The sequence below is a fragment of the Balaenoptera ricei genome, chromosome 20 (genome assembly GCF_028023285.1).
Source record: "Balaenoptera ricei isolate mBalRic1 chromosome 20, mBalRic1.hap2, whole genome shotgun sequence".
In the NCBI taxonomy this organism is placed as follows: Eukaryota; Metazoa; Chordata; class Mammalia; order Artiodactyla; family Balaenopteridae; genus Balaenoptera; species Balaenoptera ricei.
This window is the reverse complement of record NC_082658.1, coordinates 1,013,381-1,037,567: the sequence shown is the minus strand read 5'-3', so window position 1 is coordinate 1,037,567 and position 24,187 is coordinate 1,013,381. Positions and strand designations below refer to the sequence as shown.

At 41.5% G+C, this 24,187-nt stretch overlaps 1 protein-coding gene and 1 long non-coding RNA gene across 2 annotated transcripts; one reads left to right on the top strand and one right to left on the bottom strand.

Moving 5' to 3' along the window:
• The first annotated feature begins 446 nt into the window (after positions 1 to 446).
• On the top strand, positions 447 to 11,335 carry LOC132355213 (uncharacterized). Its single transcript, XR_009499564.1, has 3 exons — positions 447 to 564; positions 7,787 to 7,914; positions 10,700 to 11,335. It is a non-coding gene; the product is annotated as an uncharacterized LOC132355213 (long non-coding RNA).
• APOH (apolipoprotein H) lies at positions 5,711 to 17,158 on the bottom strand. Its single transcript, XM_059907448.1, has 8 exons — positions 17,043 to 17,158; positions 16,472 to 16,648; positions 14,960 to 15,056; positions 13,449 to 13,525; positions 12,505 to 12,693; positions 9,613 to 9,792; positions 7,416 to 7,613; positions 5,711 to 5,766 (listed from the first exon to the last, which is right to left on the bottom strand). The coding sequence occupies exons 1-8, from the start codon at positions 17,104 to 17,106 to the stop codon at positions 5,711 to 5,713; spliced, it is 1,038 nt and encodes a 345-aa protein (XP_059763431.1). The 5' UTR covers positions 17,107 to 17,158.
• Between the last annotated feature and the right edge of the window lie 7,029 nt (positions 17,159 to 24,187).

Genomic DNA, 24,187 nt, shown 5'->3' with positions numbered 1-24,187 from the left:
TTTTTCACTCTCAGTGCAGTACTCAATAACTTACATGAGATATTTGACACTTTATTATAAAATAGGCTTTGTGTTAGATGATTTTGGCCAACCGTAGGCTAATGTAAGTGTTCTGAGCACGTTCAATGTAGGCTAGGCTGAGCTATGATGAGCAGTCGGTTGGGTGTATTAAATGCATTTTCAACTTACAATGTGTTTATCGGGAGGTAACCCCATTGGACATCGAGGAAGATTTGTAGACATATTGCTCTAGCCAGCGTTCATGCAAATAGCAACCACCTACTAGGCCACTTCCTAGCCTCACCTATACAAAAATCTCTCCACCACCCTGTTTCAGCACCCCTCCCTAGGCTGGAAAATTCCAGCTTTAGAATTCAGTTATTTCCAGGAAGCCACTGGGAAATGCGTCACTTCACTAGCAGTGTAAAAAAAGGGAGGAAAGACACAGTCCTGAAGTTTGGCTCTCTAGCTCCGTCACTTGTGTAAACCAACTTACATAACCTTCGTGAGCTTCAGTGTCTTTACCATCCTTATGGGATGATTGGGAAGATGGAGTTAACACAGGTGAGCTAGATGGGAAGTGCTTCCGGGTGCCTGACGCGGGAAACGTCAATCTTTTCCTTCCAAACTGTCTGTCATGAACTTTCAGAAGTGGCAGGTGCCACTAGGAAGCAGCATTAGCACACAAAGAACTAGGTACGCTGCACACACACACACTCATGTAAACACATTCACACATGCATGCTCACATGCACATATGGGCACAAGGAGCACACACTCGTACACACACTTATGTACACACATCACACATTCGCACACACGTGCACACATACTCGTGCTCACATTTACAAAGAACACACACTCTAACAGCATACACATTCACGTACACATGTGCACACCAACCACACACACTCTCACATGTGCAGACATATACTCACACCCATATGCACAAACCCCAAGCTCTCCTTCCTTCCTTCCTTCCTTCCTTTCTTCCTTCTCTCTTTCTTCCTTTCTCTCTTTCTTTCTCTTTCTTTTAAATCTTCTATTTCAGTGTTAAGGTGGGGAATGACCCTCGGGCTACTAGATGGGAAATTTTACTGATAAATACTTACCATTGAGTTTGGGGACTCAGAAATCAGATCCTACATATTGAAAGATTGGTCAATGTCTTAGAAATGAGAAAGTTCATTTTCTATAACTTCTTGAAGAAACATGTTAGAGCACGAAATAAAAGTGACGACCTGGATCCCTTTGTGTTTAGAAGCCCATCTGCCATAATAGCTTACAGGGTTCCATGGGTCTGCAGTTGCTGGTTAAGCAACATTACATAGCATGGGAAGACCACATTCAGCCTTGTTAAAATGTAGGTTGATAACCATCAATTTGTGATTATAATTTCACTCTTTCTGCACCAGGCTGCCTGTGGGGGAGAAGAATAATACTTCCTGGTATCTCAGCCAGCAGGGAAGGTCACTGCACTCTGGCTGGGGAGGGTACGGCTGAATTTTGATGACAGGCAACCTGGTGATCTAAGCATTTAAGAAGAAAAACATTTCAAATAGAGAGGCTACTTATGGGACTAAATGGACCACATAATCACTAAATAGAGATGCTGCAATTGGGCAGTTTCTTCTGATGGGCTCCTCTAATCCAAATTGCCTCTTCAGAATGAAAAATAGCAGATTTTTCTTTCTGTGAAAATATCATTAGAGGAATCAGTACTATGGCCTAAGTTCTAAAGTCTACTCTGATTGATTTTCAAGGACCCAAACCTATCCAGTGGCCTGAAATGCCTTCAAAGAAAAAAATGATGCAAAAAGCCATCCTCAACAAACTTGCCATATTCCAGGAGTTTTTTATGGAATAGTCTATTAAAAGTTCAATCTGGAGATTCCTTATAAAAAGTTCCAGCAAAACAGATTTGGATACAGCAGCAACTAACACAACAATGTAAAGCAGTTATACTCCAATAAAGATGTTTAAAAAAAAGACAAGGAATTAAAAAAAAAAAACAGATTTGAAAGAACATATATGGTCAGATAAATATTCAGGAGTGAAATTTCTGGGTCATTTGGTAGTTCCATTTTTAGTTAGTTTTTTTTTTTTTTTGGCCACACCGCACGGCATGTGGGATCTTAGTTCCCCAGCCAGGGATCGAACCCACACCCCCTGCACTGGAAGTGCAGAGTCTTAACCACTGGACTGCCAGGGAGGTCCCTATTTTTAGTTTTTTGAGAAACCTCCATGCCATTTTCCACAGTGGCTGCCCCAATTTACATTCCCACCAACAGTGTAGGAGAGTTCCCTTTTCTCCCCATCCCTGCCAACATTCGTTATTTGTGGTCTTTTTGATGATGGCCATTCTGACAGGTGTGAGGTAATATCTCATTGTGGTTTTAATTTGCATTTCTCTGATAATTAATGATGTTGAGCATCTTTTCATGTGCCTGTTGGCCACCTGTATGTCTTCTTTGGAATAATGTCTATTCAGGTCTTCTGCGCATTTTTTAATCGGGTTGTTGGTTTTTTTGATGTTGAGTTGTATGAACTGTTCATATATTTTGGCTATTAAACCCTTATCGGTCATATAATTTGCAAATATTTTCTCCTATTCAGTAGGTCTTCTTTTTGATTTGTTGATGGTTTCCTTTGCTGTGCAAAAACGGTTAAGTTTAATTACTTCCCATTTGTTTATTTTTGTTGTTGTTGTTTTTAATTTATTTATATTTTATTTTTGGCTGTGTTGGGTCTTCGTTTCTGTGCGAGGGCTCTCTCCAGTTGCGGCAAGTGGGGGCCACTCTTCATCGCGGTGCGCGGGCCTCTCTCACTATCGCGGCCTTTCTTGTTGCGGAGCACAGGCTCCAGACGCGAAGGCTCAGTAGTTGTGGCTCACGGGCCTAGTTGCCCCGCGGCATGTGGGATCTTCCCAGACCAGGGCTCGAACCCGTGTCCCCTGCATTGGCAGGCAGATTCTCAACCACTGTGCCACCAGGGAAGCCCTAGTTTTGTTTTTATTTCCTTTGCTTTAGAAGAAAGATTCAAAAAAATATTGCTATGATTTCTGTCAAAGAGTGTTCTACCTATGTTTTCTTCATTAACTGGAAAAGATACATGCACCCCAGTGTTCATAGCAGCACTAACAATAGCCAAGACATGGAAGCAACCAAAGTGTCCATCAACAGATGAATGGATTAAGAAGATGTAGTATGTATATATATATATATATATACACACACACACAATTATATACAATAATCAGCCATAAAAAAGAATAAAATTTTGCAATTTGCAACAACATGGATGGACCTGGAGAGCATTATGCTGAGTGAAACAAGTCAGACAGAGAGACAAATACTGTATGATATCACTTATATGTGGAATCTAAAAAATGAAACAAATGAATGAATATAACAAAGCAGAAACAGACTTAACAAATATAGAGAACAAAGTAATGAATGCCAGTGGGGAGAGGGAAGGAGGGAAGGGAAAGATAGGGGTAGGGAATTAGAGATAAGCTACAAGGATATATTGTACAGCACAGTGAATATAGCCAATATTTTACAATAACTTTTTAAATGGAGTATAATCTATAAAAATATTGAATCACTATATTGTACACCTGAAACTAATACTACTGCAAGTCAAGTATACTTCAATTTAAAAAAAAAACAACTTCACTTACAGTTTTAGAAGTCTATATATTTTAAATTTTTGAAACAATAAAATTAATTAGGAAAGTATCTGCAACAAAAGGGAGGATAATAGAACAATATATTCTCTCCTTTTCTGGAGCAAACCCAGCGATCCAGTCTGGGGCAGGGGAAAGGCTCTACAATTTTTACTGCTTTCTTTCCATTCCTAGAGCTGTGAGATAAGATGAGGAGGAGGTCCATTTTTAAATGAATAGGTGAGGAGTTAAAGAAAACAGTGGTTCTAAAACTTAGTGCTAAAAGAGGAAATCCAGGGTGGATGGTTTTTTGTTCAGCAAAATGCCTAAATAGGGCTTTTTGGTTTAGAAAGGGGAGTAACCGCCCACTCTCAAAGCTGACCCTCAATACACGACATGGAGAAAGATAAAGGTGGGGGGGAAACAGAAGAAGGAGAAGAAGAAGAAGAGAAGGGGAAGGAGGGGGCAGGGAGGGAGGGGGAAGCAAGAGAGGTTGAGAGAGAGGAAGAGGGAAGAATATCGAAGGAAAGGATTGAGAAAGAAAAAGTAAAGCTGTTTTTTAAAGTTAAGTAATGGGCATTTGGAGCTCTTGAATGACATCCTGGGAAGTGGGGGGCACACTGATTTCTGTAAAGGGGGGAGGAGTAGAAAAGCATCTTGGAGAAAAGATCGGACCACACCACGTGAAAGCAGGTGAATCCTGAGGAAGACGCATCCGGGAGGAAATACCTCTGCGGAGACAAAGTTTACGAGTCGTGATGGGCAGTACAGAGTGGAGATGGCAAAGTAAACAACTCTTTCTGGGACTTTTTAAAAAAGGGATACAGAAATGGAGCAGTAGCTAGAAAAAGATGTGAGGTAACAGTAAGGTTTTCTTTTAAAAACAGTGGTGACATTATTGCATATTTATATGCTGATAGAAATGCTCCAATAGAAAGGGAAAAAAATAAACATGGAAGATCATTCATCAGAGGAGCAAAATCCTTAAGTAGGAGACAGAAGACGGGATCCCGGACATGAGTTTCGCCCTTAGATGGTATCTCAGAGAAACGAGACGGAGGGCAGAGACCCTGGTACAGACACGGCTGAGATGGTAGACTTGGTCATGGGAAGATTGAAAAGGGTCTTTTCTATTTTCTCTGCGAAACAAGGAGCAAGGTCATCGGCTGAGAGTGAGGACAGGGACGATGGCTTGAGAAGGGCTGAGAAGAGAAACAGCCGTGTTGGGGAGCTGGGGAGAGAACAACCTAGTGAAATGCGGTAGGATTGCCAGGCACAGTTGAGAGCGTATGTGAAGCCCATGTTCATGAATCAAAGTGGGACCTATTAGCATAATTGTGAGGTTTTCTTTTTTTCCAGCAACGTTCAGCTGCTCTGGTGCAGGCACAGGAAAGGCAGCTAGAGGCTGGGGTGGGGTTTGCCAGCAGGTACTACAGAAGGAGAAAAGGCCAAGGAAGTTAAACATAAACAAAGGAGCAATGTCAGTGATGGGTCATGGAATTCTGGTGGGTAAGGAAAGCTATTGAGGCATTTTGTAAACCAGACTTTAAGGGTTCAGATCCATTTCTATTGGCCTGAAAGTCGATGCATTCCTTTATGGTGATGCTTCTCAAACTTAAGAATGCAAAGAATTATCTGGGGACTTTGTTATAAATGCAGATTTGGGGGCCATCCTCGGAAATTCCAGGACACAGCATTTTTTTCCTTTGTAATAATTACCAGGCGATACTGATGCCGAGGTCTGTGGACCATTCTAAGAAAACTGTTGCATCGCAGTTGTTTTAGGTGAAAGCGTTTAGGAGTAGAATTAGGGAGAAGGTAACTGGGTTACCTAGGTAATTGTTTACACTTTCCATTTCACATTGCAAGGACAATGTTCCAAATATTTGGGTTTCTTAACCAGATAATTAAAAGTAAGCTACCATGGAGTAACACTGCAATGGCTGATGCAATAAATTCAGTCACTTTATTTTTCCATTTCCATTAGGTTCCTTGGACAAACACATACAAGTATGACATTTAATTTTGAATCAGAAAACCAACTTAGCATGGTTTTACATCAGATGCTTCTGTTTTCCAGAAAGCGAAAGAACTGTGCTCTGTTTGGGGAGAAAAAAAATAAACATTTAAAGAGAAACAGTCATCTCTTAAATCTGTTAAATAGCCAAGACAAATCAAATACATTTTATAAACGTGTAGAGTAAATCTAATTATGTGAATGAAGCATTCAGTGTGAGGTTTAAGTGATTTGAGAAAAATCAGGGAAATGATAAGGCACTCGTTTCCAAGAGAGAAAATAAAAGGTTATGTATAATTCTGACAGTCAAGATTAAAAGAAAAAAAGGTGTATCAGCCCTTTATTTATTCGCCGATGCACCAATAGTGCTGCATCTGTCTGAAGACTGTAAAAGAGAACAGCCTGAAGAAGTGCATTAACAAAGCTCTGTTTGGTTTTTTTTAATTATCTTCTGCTAATATTTTTTCTGCTGATCTGTGCTAGGATTACTGTGCTTTGTCAACTTGAGTATTTAATGTCTCACTAGGGCTCTTTTGGACAATAACAATTTATCCAGGGCATTTCTAACTATTTGTAATTATAGTGATAATAACCGTCATTATTATCATTGTGTACTTACTCCATGTCATGTATAATATTTCTAATCATCAAACCTATGAGGTGGGTATTATTTGCTAGTTATCATTTCCTTCTCTCTCTCTGGCTGGCCACTTCTCAGACCCCTCTCTCCTCTAATCTGCTCCCAACTCTCTCCTCTACCGGCTGATACAGGGCTGACAACATTCTTGAAGCATTTCTAAACCTAGAGGCAATAATAGCTTCAGTCTCTGGCTGGTTCCTCCTTTGTAGAAACAAAGGTATGTAGACCTTAAACCTGAAACTAATGCTCTGTGATGACCTAGAGGGGTGGGATGTGGGGGGAGGGCGGCAGGGAGGCTTAAGAGGGAGGGGATGTATGTATACATATAGCTGATTCACTTTGTTCTACAGCAGAAACTAACCCAACATTGTAAAACAATTATACTCCAATAAAAAAAAGTTACTGTAGGCAATGTTAAAAGAAAATCACATTCTTGGAGAAGATATTTTCATAGCTTGTAATTAAAAAAAAAAAAAAGTTTTGTGTCCAGAATTTATTTTAAAAAATAAATTTTCAATTAAAAAAAAAAACCTGAAACTAATGGCTTAAATGCTGCCTATTATACACTTCTTTATCACCCACAAACACAATATCATCTTCCTTAAAATGTTTTGCTCTAATGAATACTTTGCTCTAATGGGTACTTTTCAAACTCTAGGAATTGCCGAAGGAAGGAAAGAAATGTTAGAAGATCTATAAACCAATGACCATTGACATGAGTTACTTTGTAGTTTGGGGTGAGTTCTTTATCATTTGGGACCAAGAGGTGGTCAATATTATTATTCAATATTCCATTCAATATTATTATTAGTATTCAAGCATAATCTGGAATTATACACGATGGCATAATTCAACACTCATCAAATAAAACCACAACCCTGAGTTTTAAGGAAAAGAATAGGAAAGGAAAATGTGGGGAAACTCAATGCAGCTTACTGCTTCATCTTGCTATTTCCTCCTGCCCCACTCTCTTTTTAAAAAATCCAGTGGCCACATTAACATGGCTTCTTTTAGTCATCAGGTAATAAAAGTACTGATTATGGCGAGGGGCAAGCGGAAGTGCTAGCTAAACGTTCCAGTGTTGAACTCACCCTTGAAGCATTTGGGGATTTGAATGTTGCCGTCTATGCACTGGGCATCCTCTGTATAGCTACACTTCTTCTCCTTATTTTTGCAGAAGAAAGAAATTTTTTGGCCATGCAGCATTCCATTCTTAAATTTGTCTTGGATATTTACTTTCTCTCCTTCATATATCACGGTAGCTCTTTTAACAGATAATTTACAAGACGCTGAAAGAGACAATATTTGTAGTCAAGACAGGACTTCATTTACTCTTTCTTAAAGAAAATGTAGCATTTGAACCAGGAGATGTTCAGACCTGAAACAAAGTGCTCGAGACAAGAAGTTTCTAAGATAGTGGGTAACATCAGTATAATTGCTAACTGTTGTTCCTTATCAATAGAACCTTTAATCATGGCTTCCAAGATCGCCTTTTCTTCCCCTGGAGTAGCCACATAAGAAGGTCAGAGCAGAAGCGTCAGATACTAGGCTTCTGTGCAAAAGAACTTCTATCAGATACTGCCATTTCAGGTAAGCCTCCCCGCCCCACTCAGCTCCCATTTATTGAGTTGCTGCGCCACCCACCAGCCACTGTGAGTGTTGGCTCATTACAGCTCATAAATGCTCCTTTCTCTGAACAATGGCCTTCAGCCATAAGAGAGCCACCTCTCCAAGGAGAGTATGCACGTCGGTCCACAACCCCAGGGTCAGGGAAGGGAGCAGCCCGCAGCCTATGACAGGCTGACAAGGGGAGCAAAATAAGCAGGTCCCCTTGCCTCTCGATGGGATCGACTCCCATGGTCCAGAGCTCGCAGGGGACTAAACTGAAGTTAGGCTCTAGCTGAGACCACATCCTCGGTCAAAACATGGTCCCTGGGTTGACAGCGTCAGCACCACCTGGGAACCTGGTAGAAATGCTAGTTCTCAGGTCCTACTGCAGATCCAGCAAATCAGAGACTCTGTTTAAACAAACCCTCTGGGAGATTCTGATGCACAGTGAGGTTTGAGAACCAGTGTCCAGCTCCGTCCCACCTGCCTCACACTCTTTTTCCTGAGACTCACTTAATAAACCAACTGCATTTGAATCCCTGTCTCAGGCTCTGCTTCTAGGGGACCCCAACCTAGTCATATGTCATTTTGCCTGTTGTGCCTAATTGCCTTTTCTATTTAAACTGTCCAACCCGGACTTCCCTGGTGGTGCAGTGGTTAAGAATCCGCCTGCCAATGCAGGGGACACGGGTTTGAACCCTGGTCCGGGAAGATCCCACGTGCTGCGGAGCAACTAAGCCCGTGCGCCACAACTACTGAAACCCACATGCCACAACTACTGAAACCCACATGCCTAGAGCCCATGCTCTAGGCATGTCCGCAACAAGAGAAGCCACAGCACTGAGAAGCCCACGCACCATAATGAAGAGTAACCCCCACTCATGCAACTAGAGAAAGCCCGCGCACAGCTTCAAAGACCCAACACAGCCAAAAATAAAATAAATAAATTATTTTTAAAAAACAAACCTGTCCAGCCCACAGCAACTTGAGCAGAAATACAGTGCAAAGTTGGTGTTCTTTGCATAAGCATGACACGGACCAGATCAAGGATAGACACCTAACTCAAAAGCAACCAGCATCTCAGGGAAAAGATGCCAGTGAGTGATGAATCCTTTAGTTGAGAGGTCCTGGTGTAGAATCAAGCCAGGTTCAAGGTGAGTAAGCAGAGAAACAGAGATATGAGGGAGACTGTGAGGCCAATGAGACATGGAAAGAGTAGCAATAGTTCCCAACTTTCAGTTGCAGTCCTCAGGAGGACCAGCTGTGTTTCATTTCCTCACATTCAATGTCCATACGCTTGCCTGTTGCCTGTTTATAATTCATCACCATTTCCTGGAACTAGCTGGAACGTGTGGTTGGGTTTTGCCACAGTGAGAAGGGTCTTGACTAGAACAAAGCAAAAAAGGATGCTCATGGGCCAAGACTTAAAAGCAATTACAGGAAACCCACACAATCTTCCACCATATTATCAAGGCTTACAACAGATATGTTTATTTCATGCAGTTCAATCTCAAACAGGATTGCTAAGCGTGAAGTTTCCCCATGCTCATATAAATCCCAGTAGCTGTGAATCAAGTCGGAGAAACAAAGTAGAAAATGACTGGAACAAGAAAATGGCAAGGAAAGGTGATCCACTCGATGAACTGGGAGGCAGTTTAAGAACTTACCCATGTTTCTTACCTTTACAGCTTGGCTGTGCAGACCAGTGTCCGAATTTGCCACATTCTACTTCTTTTGGCCCATCCAAGGCATATGTATCATGGCAACCATATGTGGCTTTATCCTTGTAATAAAGTACTTGCTTTGCAGGATAGTTCACAAATCCATTGTCTGGTCTTGATGGGAACGGGCATTTTACTTCTAAAAAGTTTAAGCAGTAAGACGTATTAGTATAAATAGCTTGGGGTCCAGTGATTATGGAATATCTACGCACTTGTCTCTCTTATACCACTGAGTCACTGGGTGTTCCTGTGACTAGAACACAATTTCTGGGGACCTTGGTGCTTAATTCTATCCCCTTTATCTTATCCTCGTGAGACTCTGGATATTAAAATAGAAACAACAACACTTTGAAAGTAAATTAATGAGTTACCAAGTGCTTTGGGCTTTCACATAATCACAAGGTAGTATTTATTGCAAACTTCATCTGCACACAGTCTAAGATGGTGGGTTTGAAAGACGGAAAAAGTCTGACTCTTTTAACCAACAGACCATGAAATTAAAACACAGAGATTCCTTCTATGTACACTAGAACAGCATTATTTGGATTTTAAATGTTAAATCTAATTCTTATGACTGTCTTCAGACTATACAAGAAGCCAGCATGAAATATGAAGGAGAAAAATGAAGGCTTCCCGGCCTTCTTTAGATCCTCAGCGGTAGAGGCCCAAACCCGTATCCCTATTTACCCCAGTAAAGAAAGCCAAGCTGGAGGGAGGAGCACAGAGCTCTTGGGAGGCAGTCTAATGAGATGGTTCAAGAGTACCAAATCCAGTGTTGGACTGCTTGGATCAGTTTTGGCTTCCACAAATTGAGTGCAAAAGAATCTATGAGTCTATAATAACGCTAAAAAGAAATAGTTCATGGAGGAAAAACTCTTCCCTGCAGAAGAATTCCAGCTAATAAATATAGAAGGAAAGATAAACTTAGAAAGCCACCATTTTGTAACCACCAATGTCTCAGTTGACTGAGTTCAAGGATTATCAGTGGATGCTAAAATGACTGCTAGAGAATGAAAATTCTCACCGTCTCAAACTATCACCCACAGGTTGCTTACTAATTCAACGAGAAAGAGGTGCCTTTACCAAGAGAAGAGGGGCATACCGCACCTGACCAAGGGATCAAATTAAGCATGACAGTGATCGACTGACACCATGTGCCTTCTGATGTGATGGAGTGTATTCTTAAAAAAAATGTATTTAGGGGCTTCCCTGGTGGCGCAGTGGTTGGGAGTCTGCCTGTGAATGCAGGGGACACGGGTTCAAGCCCTGGTCTGGGAGGATCCCACATGCCGCGGAGCAACTAGGCCCGTGAGCCACAACTACTGAGCCTGCGCGTCTGGAGCCTGTGCTCCGCAACAAGAGAGGCCGCGATAGTGAGAGGCCCGCGCACAGCAATGAAGAGTGGCCCCCACTTGCCACAACTAGAGAAAGCCCTCGCACAGAAATGAAGACCCAACACAGCCAAAAATAAATTAATTAATTAATTAAAATAAATAAAGGAATTCCTTTAAAAAAAAAAATGTATTTAACTCAAATCCAATCATGAGTGAATAATCAACCAAATTCACATTGTGGAAACTTCTACAAGACTACTAGCATGTACTCTTCAAAAATGTCAGTGAAAGACAACTGAAAAGGCAGGGGATAATTCTTAACTAAAGGAGACCAAAGAGCTAAGACAACTAGATAGAATATGTGATTCATGATTAGATTTCACATAGAACAAAACACGTGTATAAAGGATACTTCTGGATCGGCTAGGGTAATTTACATATGAAATAAATATTGTTAATTGTATATAATATAATTGTTTAAATTATTATTGTTAATAATTCCAAATATGTTAAATGTCTTGGGTACAGTGATAACATATGACAATGTTGTTCTTAGGACATTCATGCTGCTGGAGTATTCATGGGTAAGTGTCATGATGTGTACAACTTATTTTCACATGATTCAGGGGGAAAAAGGTATGTCTATAGAGAGAAAGAGAGAGAATGTCACAACATGCTGACGGCTGATATATCTATGTAAATGGCTGAAAAAAAGAAAAAAAAAAAGAACCCACTGCTTAGAACTTGGGAGAATTAAATGAGATGACACATATATAGGAGGAGACCAGTGCCTGGCCCAGAGTTTAGTCCCCCAAAAGGTGCTAGGTATTAGAAGTAGTAGTAGTTTCCCTATGCTAAAAAGCACTTATGTTTGAATCATTCAGTAGATATCTGTAACACCCACTGCGGGAGAAGGTAACAGTCCTTAGTATAACTCCTGGTGTGCATGATAAATTCTACTTGTTATGCAGTTGACAAATTCAAAGAGTAATGATGAGTCAAATTAAAGGAGAAAGAATTTTCATATATATTTTTAAATCAAGTATTCTTGTGATTCTTAGATTTAGGTAAAGACTACAAAAGCTTATATCAATCTGACTGCAACCTAGTTTTTCACCTCAGTCTCGTAGGACTCCCCAGTTTAATCCAGCCTCACAGTAATACTCAGCTGTCCATGCACACACCCTGTTCCTTCACACCCCCCTGGCTTCCCCCATCCTGCGCCCTTGTGTGGTATGCTATGCTGTTCCCCCATTCTCCACTCCTCCCCCAAGCCCTTCCTCTGGGAAGCTTTCCCAGGCAGCTCCAGACGGTCCATTGCATCATAGCTCATCTTACTGAGCTCAGAAGTCAGGTCTTATTCATCTGGTATTCTCGGTGCCTGGCAGGTGGCAGATGCCGATAAACATTTGTTACACAAGGTCATTTGAAACACTCCATGATAGAGAAATTTTCAATCCTCTTCAAAAAAGAGATTCCACACTCCCGTGATTATTCTGTCTTATCATTGCACTCACCCTTACATTCTGGTAATTCTGTCCAGTTTCCATGTTCTGTGCAGGTAATGGTGTCGTTCCCAAACATTGCGTGCTGTGGCAAGCATTCAAAGACTGCCTTGCTTCCATACAGGGAGTTGTTCCCAGACAATGGCTGATAAACACTAAGTTTTGCAAACTTAGGTATGGGTGGTGGAGGGCAGGTTGTAGCTGAAAAAAGAAGGAACTATCATTTTAATGAAAATAGTTGAGTCTTTTAAAAGTACTCTTTACAGAACAACAAAAAAGAAATCCAGAGATTAACTTGGGAAAATGCAAACTTTGATCAAATGCCAGGGTAAACACAGTCAACTGGAGAAGCCAAATAAGAAAATATGATCTGGAAATCAGATGTCTGAACCAGTCAAAAAACTAAAAGATGAAGGAAATTTAAGTCTTGCCACCACTGATTTGCCTGTTAGAAGACCACGTGGCTTATGATACCATACGTCTTGGATCCAAACGCTACCTTGGAAGACGTTCCTGGGAGTCAGAATTGGCGAAGGACTTTGCTGAGGGAGCCTCCTGCAATAGTTGCTGATGACAACAAGTCATTTGTGACATCTTGGTCCTAGTTCAGGTTTGTTTGTTCCTGTTGAATACCTCCTGCTTTTGTACTCTGTCTGTATGGAGCTTACACAAGGAGCTTCACACAGAGACTCAGAAGTGGGTTGCCATCCTGACCTAACTAATCTGGAGTTTCAGGGTTAGAGTCAGGGTCAGGGTCAGAGTTTGTCATTCCAAAGCGGTTGTTTCATCTTCCAGAGTAAGATATCAGGATGAACGGTCCCCAGAAAGGTGACCAACCATCTCATGGAGCTGGGACTGAGGGGTTTCCAGGGTGTAGATCTTATAGTGGTAAAACCAGGAAAGTCCCAGGCAAATCAGCTGGTCACCCTCCCTATAACTGGGACCCACAAACTCACGAGCACAGACAGGAAGTTTCTGACTCCATTCTCCCTCCTTAGTGCATTGAGCAGAATTAGCTCCTTTCAGATAAAACCTGCAAAGGGAAAATGTAATCCACTAAATTATAAAATAATCCACCCATGGCATCTCAAATGTCTTTTCTGTTAAGCATTGCTGCAGATTAATACTATTGGCTTCTCGGGACTGCCCTGGTGGCACAGTGGTTAAGAATCTGCCTGCCAATGCAGGGGACACGGGTTCAAGCCCTGGTCTGGGAAGATCCCACATGCCACGGAGCAACTAAGCCCGTGCACCACAACTACTGAGCCTGTGCTCTAGAGCCCGTGAGCCACAACTCCTGAGCCCACATGCCACAACTACTGAAGCCCGCACGCCTAGAGCCCGTGCTCCACAACGAGAGAAGCCACCACAATGAGATGCCCGCGCACCGCAACGAAGAGTAGCCCCTGCTCACCACAACTAGAGAAAGCCCGCTTGCAGCAACGAAGACCCAAAAAAAAAAAATACTCTTGGCTTCTTTTCCACCTTATAATACTGTTTTCCTGAGAGGCTTAACATTCCTCTAAGGCTCATCAAGTCTCCCAGCCTACGGCTGCAGGGAACTGCTGAAGAATGGGAAGGTTCCAAGTGGGTATGGAAGCCAACCCTACCCAGTCCCCAAACCCCTTGTCTCCAAGCAGCTGGTCAGGTTAACTGCTTCCAAGCAAAGAACCACCTCTTTTTCAGGATCACAAAAGTGAATCAAACTGAATAATCTCTAATATTCCTTTTCTGAGAGCCTGCGGCCCCAAATGTTTAAAAACAATGCAGTCTATTTCCATTGCAAATGTACCGTTGTCCCTGAAGCCAGTTTGTTCAAGGTCATTCATCATGAAGCCTACCAGTCAATTGGTGTTTCAGATGAAAGGACTGCTTCTCTCTTTCACACACAGTATTTCTTAATCTCTAAGCACAAACAAGGCTCCTCAGGGAAATTTTGCCCTGCTCTACAGCCGATGAGCTATGGCCAGTGTCACTGATGGTGTATTTGCTCATAAGGCAGGTAAGTCATATGACCAGCCAGAAGTGCTTTCCTCTGGGGGTGCTGTGAGGAGGAAGATTATGTTCTACATCTATACACTCAGCCTTCTCCATGGAATTCTCTTCCCCGAGGTCACAGTCGATGAAATTAGCCTCATAACTAAAGCCCAAGTTCGATTACCAAAATATTTTAATGCTCATGCCAAGATTTGGCCCAGAGATCATAAAGAATTATCACCCAGTTTCAATAATTTCAATGTACTCCTCAAATAAGTAACTAATCAGGAGCAGAAAAATTAGAACGTTGACTTCATATTTCACTAGCTGCTGTATTCTCCACCCCTTACCCCGCCCTCAACACCACTGTGGATTTGTATTCAGTGATTTGCACTCAGCAAGTCCAGCCTAAAGACTAGAAACAGACCAGCCTTGATGATTAGCTTAAGGGCGCAGGAATGGGCTGCATCTGTGAGCCAGAAGTCCTTACCCGGTATTGCAAGAAAAACTGATCGTGTTGGGATATTCAAAAGTTGTATAGCGTACAGTTCCGTTTTCTAAGATTCCAGCAAAAGGACATACTCTGGCTGTGATTTAAAGATATAAAGGTCAATTTCCATTTATAGAATTTACTATTAAAATAAAAATGTATAAACTCATTTCTATCCTTTGATCCAGTAACTCTCCTGGTAACTATTCTAAGAAGATAACTCAAAATAAGTCAAATGATATATGCACTAAGGCACCCGTTGTATTGTTTGCCATGCAGCACGCGGGATCTTAGTTCCCCGACCAGGGATCGAACCCTCACCCCCTGCAGTGGAAGTGCAGAGTCTTAACCACTGGACCGCCAGGGAATTCCCTGTATTGTTACTTCTAATGACAAAAACCAAACAGTCTAAATGTTCACTATCATGGTATTATTTTAATTAATGGTAATTAAAGGGTAAATCCACCTGAACTATGATACGACCAATAAAATATGGATTATGAAGACTACAGAGATATAGTCCATGTTTCTGATATGCTAGTGAAAATAGAAAAACACAAAATGGTATCCACTCACTGCAACGAGGAAAACATACATGCGGAAAATAGCTTGAAAAAGAAAGTTGTTAGTGTTCCAAAGTTTTGGCTGATTTCCGGAAAAATTTTCCCTAATGATGTTACAGTGGTTTTTCATTAGCAATTACGTTTTGTCTTTTTTAATCAAAAAGCATATTAAAATCACTGTATGAACATGTATAGTTTTCACAAATGGTGCCACCCATACAACCAAAATAACCAGAGTTTGGATAGGTCCATATAGTTATTTTTACTGCTTGACTTCTACATAAAATTGCCAGAAATTCTCTCAGGTGGATTGCTCAGTAGTCGACTGTGAAAAAATAATGCCAGCATGATATCACAGAACCACGTTCTGAAGAATAAATAAAAGCAAACCATCGGGAATTCCCTGGTGGTCCAGTGGTTAGGACTCAGCGCTTTCACTGCTGAGGGCGAGGGTTCAATCCCTGGTCGGGGAACTAAGATCCCACAAGCTGAGCCACGTGGCCAAAAAATAAAAAAGCAACCATCTACCATAAAGTCAGATATCTGTGAATGTATATATACATATATAATTGTTCTATTACATATGATATATTATTACATATAATATTCCTGTACGTTATTAATTTAATATATTTATATTTTATTATAAATATAATTTGTGATATAATCTCCACTTCTCTCTTCACTTCGGCAGCGTTTTCCTCCCCTTTTATCGTACCAAGTCTCTTTTTAAAATCTCCCCTTGATCCAGGCTGTGCTGCAAATAGCATTTACTGTCCTTAGCCTCTTCTCCTGAGGAACTCCCCACAGACCCTCCTGTTTCCTCACAGCCCTCCACCCCACAGTTCTGCTGGCTTTCTGTACCGCGGGCATGACAAGGTAGGTCACCTCCCCAAAATGTCCAGAACGTGAATGACGGGGAGAATGCGTGAGATGGAAGCTGACTTACGCGCACATCTCAGAGTGTTGATGGGCCAGAGTCCTGTGAGCGGGCAGATAAACCTCCGGATCCCTCCCCGGGACACGTAGCCTGGCTGGCAGGTGTACACTATCTCCTCCCCGGGGGCGTAGGATGTTTTTAACGGAACAACTCTGGCAAATGGTAACTCATCTGGCTTGGGACAGGCTGAAATAAAGCACAGAGCAGTTGGCTGAGAAATCTGTATTTGCATTTTTAAGTTCAGCTAGCACACACAAATGAAAAATATTTCATGCTACCAATAATATGCATGCTGAGTTCTGTACCAAATACTTGACTTATGCAATACCTCATCTAATCTCCTCACCAAATTTTGAAGTGTGCTATTGTCATCCCCATTTCACAGGTCCGTATCCTGAGGCTTAAACAAGGTAAATATCTCACGCAGGAACTTTAGGCATGGCTATATCAAAGAACAAGCACCAATCCACTCTCTCAAGCATCCACCCTAAAGAGAATTTAACTAATCATTATGGATCCCTGGCATATACAAGGGGGATGGATATATGACTTATTATTTTCAAAAGCAAAGAGTACTTACTTCGTCCTGCAAGAGCAACATGGCAGAGAAAACTTGAGAACAAGATGAGCACGGGAGGAATCATTGCGGATGGTTCACACTGGCACTACCAAAGTGGCTTTCCTCTACTGAAAAGAGAGCTGTAAATATAAAAGTGCTTAAATATTAACCATTTTGGGGTGTACTTTTATCTCTGTAAATAGAAGATAAAGGATCATGGTTTGAAAGGAGCTCCAAGACCTACATTCTTTAATCATTTACTTTTCACTTTGGCGGGTCTGTTGTGAAATCTTTGGTAGATGGTCTCTGTCTTCGCGACATTTGTGTTAATGGCACACAACAGCTTGGTCTTGCCTCTGATACAATCCTGGTAGTTCCAGATTGCCCGGCCTCTGGTCCAGACCTCTTGCTCTCCATCCTTGGTTTGTGTAATGGTGGATGGAAAACGCAAAGGCTGAATTACCTGCTCCACCCCCAGCCTTGGCATGCAAACTGAGGACCATCGCTTATTTTCAGGTCTCTTCACCTCTAAAATGACGTTCCAGGTTCCAGATACCTGAGCTAAAGAACATCTTCACAGCAGTATCTAAGATTATAAAGCCTAAAACACTGAGGTCATCATCTTCTCTCACAAACTGACTGCTTCCTCTCTTACCTGCAGCGAATAACACAACCCTCCTGGTAGCCAGTTCCCAGCCTTAGCACTAGCCTTGCCTTCTCCATCTCCTCCCGCACCAGATCAACGCAAAGTCCTGACCATCCGTTCTGAAGACTTCTTAGGTCTGTCGAGCCAGATTCTAGATCTGTTTGAGGGATTGGGAAGTCGACGTGAAATTACAAGTTAGGACACTAAGAAGTACAGAAGTCGAGTAGGAGAGGATGGGCCAATGCCGATGAAGCTGTTTAAAAGGGCTCAGAGCAGACCATCCAGGACCCTGTAGTTCTCCTACATATCATTTGCTCTGAGGGACTGAAGATACAAATGGACAATGGCTAGACAACATGTAAAAACAGAACTCTGACCCACAATCTCTAGCAATCGGCCAAACTTAGAACCAACCAGAGAAAACCAAGTGTGTTCCTCTAATCAATCACATAGGACGCCCGGCTTCCAGTCAGTCCACATCCAGCTTCCCCAAACCAACACCCTCCCATCAGGGCATACTTGAGGCTTTCCCTCTTCGTCTGCAGTAAAGTTTTCCCATCCTTTAACTGATTTGGGGTGTCTGCCAAGCACAAATGATGATGGATAACTGCCTTCTGATAGCAAGCTCTGAATAAATAGCATTTGCTTGTTCTCATTTGGGTGATGGTGTTTTATATCCACAGGTCTAAAGTTCCTTGAGACACATCAGTTCGAGAAATGTTCTTGTCAGACAGAGATTCTTAATGATGCTGCTAATGAACATGATGTTCCGTGATAAGGAGAACGGTGTCCTGCCACTAACATAAAATAAGGCTGGTCCTTCCCCTTTGTGATTAAATCACAGTCTTCACACACACACACACACACACACACACACGTGTGCACACGCACACACCACCTTCCTTTTCTAAGGAGAAGGATTTATGCTTGATTGCTCTCAAGCTCTGTGTTATTGTGGAGAATTCCCTTGATGGGTGGTAAAAAGAGAAAATGAATGAAAAGGGACCAAGGTGCCCTATGTAATAAAGACGTGAGGTAGGTGGCGAAATAGAGAGAAAGCCACGGGCTGCACAGCAGGAAAAGAAAATCTGGAGGAGTTTGAAATTGAGAAGAGAACAGTTTTGGCAGCAGCTGCAAACTGAACGATAGACATTGGGAGGACCAGTGACGAGGAGGGGGGGTTTTAATGATGCTTGCTGATGGGTGTACTTCCTCACATGAGGGAACTTTCTGGAGAGGGTGGAAACAGTCTATATTTTATTTTAGGTGGTTGCTACTTGGGTACATGAAATTATCAAAACTCTTCCACTAAACATTTAAGAATTGTGCATTTTGTTATATATTAATTATACCTCAGTTTTTTTTTGTTTTTTTTTTGTTTTTTTTTATAAATTATTTTATTTTATTTATTTATTGTTGGCTGTGTTCGGTCTTCGTTGCTGCGCATGGGCTTTCTCTAGTTGCGGCGAGCGGGGGCTGCTCTATCATTGTGGTGCGCGGGCTTCTCATTTCGGTGGCTTCTTGTTGCGGAGCACGGGCTCTAGGCGCGGGGGCTTCAGTAGTTGTGGCGCACGGGCTTAGTCGCTCCGCGGCATGTGGGATCTTCCCGGACCGGGGCTCGAACCCGTGTCCCCCTGCATTGGCAGACGGATTCTTAACCATTGCGCCACCAGGGAAGCCCTATATCTCAGTTTAAAAACAATGCACTGACTTCCCTGGTGGCTCAGTGGTTAAGAATCTGTCTGCCAATGCAGGAGACATGGGTTCGAGTCCTGGTCCAGGAAGATCCCACATGCTGCGGAGCAACTAAGCCCGTGAGCCACAACTACTGAGCTTGCGTCTATAGCCCTCGAGCCACAGCTACTGAAGCCTGAGCACCACAACTACTGAAGCCCACACGCGTAGAGCCCGTGCTCCGCAACAAAGAGTAGCCCCCGCTAGTGGCAACTAGAGAAAGCTTGCGCGCAGCAACAAAAGACCCAACGCAGCCAAAAAAATTAAAATATATATATACATTAAAAAAATGCATGTCTCTCTCCCTCCCTCCCTCCCTCCTTTCCTTTTATTCTTCCTCCCTTCCTCCCTTCCTTTTTCCTTCCTTCCTTCCTAATTCCATTCCAAATTCATGGGGTGGACATGAGTGGAGCATTCAGGGTGGCCCTTGTGAGAATGGCAGCCCAGTGGTGTCACGGGAGTGGCATATACAATGGATTGAGCAAACAAGCACATATCTTGAGGCTAATGGGAGTCAGTTTCCTTACTGATGAAAAGAAGTAGCAATACGGAAAGAACGGAAGCCCAAATAAACCCTGTGGTGGTGTATTGCAAGTGGATATATCAGTACAAACTTTACTTACATAGAGACAGATCCAGAAATAAATATAGATAAGAAGGTGCTTGCATGTGTGTACGTATGTACATCTGTATACATGTAATTCCTAGCTCTGTCGACTAAGATAGCCTGGGGATGGCAGTACACCCAGTAGCAATGAGCACACCTAGTGCCTAGACCTTGGTTTCTAAATACAACTCTCCACTGAAAGGTGCCAGGGCTCCTTGGAAAATTGGCTAGTTCTAGGAATGGGGCAGGGTAAGTGCAAGATAAGCCTGGAACATCAAGGGGTGAAGAACAACGCAGGTGATGCTCAGATAATGGCAGGCACCTGTTAGAAAGACCTCCGAAGTCATTTGGAGGGACTCTCATTAGTCAAATATGGGACAATTTGAGTGTAAAATAAATAATCATAGTAACAAATTAAATCCATTGACCAAAACAGGAATCAACAAGTCTACATTGATAGCAATAAACACATTAATAGATGGGAAGATAAGAAAGTTCTTCCTGACAGTAGAATGCCAACTAATTAATATAGTAGGAATATGGAATTAGAAAATCACAATTTGGAATTCATCATAGAAATATTTAATTCTGGCAAAAAGAAATCAATGGATGTTAAAACTAGGGGTGTTAGTAGGATGTGAAATGAGATGCTCAAATAGTCTTAAAAGTGTCATCACATAAATTAATAATTCATTACAAAGAGAGGAGAAAGGAATAAACTTATAGTGGAGGAACCTGGCAGATACCACTTGAATCAAGTAATCAAAATTAACACCACCATTAATGGGACAAATTGACACTGTGTGCCCACCACGCTCCCCCACAATAGGATGCAATGAGAAGAACATAGCATCTCTTCTGAGATATTCCTGCCCCAAACCTAATAACCCGGGTTGTGTCGTGAGAAACTTGAAGGACACCATGCAAAACAACTGCCCTGTAATCTTCAAAAAGGCAAAGGCCATGAAAGGAAATAAAGACTGAGGGAGCCTGGGAGTCAGGAGAAGTGGCTGGACCACATGATGCTCTCGCTATCAGAGCCTGAGGGGACATTTGGTGAAACTCGAAGGGGGTCTCTGGGTTAAGAGTACATGCAAGTTTTTTGTTCTATTCTTGGAACTTTTCTGTATGTTTGAAATTGTTTAAAAATATAACTAAAAACAGGAAAGAATGCATGTCCTTTTGGTGGTTTCCTTGAGAGTACTTTTAAAAAGATACTGGTCTTAACTGGACCATATGAGGCCTCAACTTTTATTTACATCACTGCCTAAAAATCAATGCAGTGGATAGAACTTTCTCAGTTTTAGGTTTATGTATATATTCTATTAATATAAAATATATACTATATATATTAATATATAATACATGAGATTATTATATAAACTTTTTTTTGGAATCATCGACAACCAGCTCCTATTTGCCAGCTATAGAACTTTGAAAAATGATGCAAAAAATAGTAGTAGCAGGAAAATGAAGAAACAACTAAATCAAACTTAGTGTGACAGCTTTAAGGGAGAGTCAAGTGTTTGTGGTTTTTAAATTTTTTTGGCTAGTAAAATTTTCCCTTCTTTGTAAAATTAGATACAAACATAATGGATGGTAATCTGCACAATTTATAAATTATAATTATTATTAGTCCTGAGTGCTTTGCCACTTGAACATGTCTGAGAATTACAAAATGTTCCCAGAACCCTCACAAACACACACATGGGTCTAATGAAAAATCTTTGTGATGAGCCTTAAGATGAGATGCAATCATTCATCTTCCAGGTTGTGATGTATTTTCACCCATAACTTCAGCACCAGCTGGTGGTTGTGTAGTCTGGTCTATCTTCCTCTCCACATGGTGCAACTCACACCCCAGTAACAATAATATAATAACCAAAGAGCTGGCTGATAATCAATGTTAAATGACATTTTAAAGACACATTTAAACTTGCCATTAAAGTTTAATTTGGCAGGGCAAATGGAAAAACCATTAAGATAAAAATCCAAGGAATTTTGACGAATCAAGTGCCTGTTTTGTATTGTTGGGGTTTATAATCATCACTAAAGAGTAGCCAACCCTTGGATTTAATGTTGCACTTATGATATTATGTTTTATTAACCATGAACAAGGATACAGAACCACATAGACACTTAGGTTGAAGAATACATGACAACATTTGTTTCACAAGAGACATAGGACCTTGTACTTAAAATTCTTAATGACTGGGGAGGGGGGTAAAATAGGTGAAGGGGATTAAGAGGTACAAACCTCCACTTATAAAACAAACAATCCACGGGGATACAGCGTAAGAAATATGGTCAACAATATTGTGACGACTTTGTACGGGGACAGACAGCTACTAGACTTACTGTGGTGATCGTTTCACAATGTGTGCAAATATCAAATCATATGTGATACACCTGAAACTAGCATAATATCATACATCAACTATATTACAATCTTTTAAAATGGGGAAAAATTCTTACTGACTTTATATCCTTTCCTGCTCTACTTTGTAAATTCACTAGAGAGACCTAGACTCAGAGTCCAAGGTTTTGCAGTCCTGAAATCCCATTGCATCACATGTTCAAAAACTTTCTTATTTACTTCACAAGCAGAGACTTTGACCATAACATTAAACATTTAGCAATGGTTTAGATTTAAAAAAAAAACAAAAAACACTTTGAATGTTGTCTCTTTCTGGATTGGGATTCTAGCTAATATCCACCAGTAAGCTCTCAGTGGAAAGATGCAAATGCCTTTGCTCCTATGACAGCAAAGTCTATCAGGAGCTGTGAACACATTTGCAGAGGGGATAAAGGAACGTGTCACGGGGCTTAATGGGCATGATTATATACGTCTAGAAATGCACAGTCAGCCTAAGTCTGCACTGAGACATCTTTGTGCAAATTCTGGGATCCCCTACTTGCAAATAGCTTTCACCTGGTAGAAACTAATACGTTTATATACTGCAATTTCTATTTTTATCTAGAGCAGTTATTCTTAACTTTGGATGCACAGTGTAATCTCTCAGACTGTTTTTTTAAAAAAATAGAAAAATTCAACAGAATTTCTGAGGGAAAGGTCCAGGCATTGGGCTTCTTTAAAGTCCCCAGGTAATTATGACTGCAGTGGGGGGTTAAGACCCATTGATTCAGCATGTCAGTATTTACCTAAGTTCAACTGATAAGGTTCCACCACATAATTCTCTCTCTTGCCAACGTGAGATTACTTTTTATACTTTCTATAGTGTGTGATTCCTTGATCTCTTGTGAATTACTTCCCGGGTTCCACATATTCATTCATTCTTTTGCAAACATTTCCTAAGCCCTTGTTAAGCTGTACTTGCTGGCTGACATTGGAATTTCAGAAATACACAAGACTTGACTGTTGCCTGTAAGGATCACAGTTTGCTAGGACTGAGATACGGTGCTACAAATGAAAAAAATGAAAGTCCAAGGTTCTTAATTTCCTTAGAAGCATCTGCCGACATTTCACAGAGGATATATCACTAGGATTATGTCTTAAAGAACCTTGAGTTTAGCGGTTCAGAGGGCATGAGGTGGAGTGGGGTGAGATGGTAAGGATGTAGGTGTTCAGGCAGCTGTCAAAGCAAGAAGGCGTAAGACAGCAGGATGTGTCCCCAACAGCAGCAATACAGCCGAATGTTGCTGGAGCAGAACATTTCAGGTGAGGAATAGTGGGAAGTGAGGCTGGGAGGGGGTAGGACCTGGATGACGAAAGCTCTTTATATGCCATGTTTAAGAGTTTGCAGTGAAAGGGAGGACCAAAGTCAAGTGTGTATTTCAGAAAGAATATTAACAGCAGCATATACGACAGATTGGGGTAAGTGGGCAGAGTGGGAGAGAAAGGGACTGAAAAAAGAAAACCCTTGGTACGTCTCACACTGATCCTATCTTCCATTCTCACTTTCCAAACCAACCTTGCACAACGTTGCATGTTAGTGAGCGAGGGACATTTTTATGCAATTGCCCACGTGTACACCTGGCCGTGATGACACGGGAGATGTGCTGCTCTCCTGGAGCATGCTTTGGAGAGAAGACTTTTATTTCCCAAATCATGGCCTGCGATGCCAGAAGAGTGCAATTCTAGCCAAGGACTGAGGATATTACTCAGAAACTGGAGGGAATTTTGCTGGGAGGATTCATCAACCACATGTTCAGGTTTTA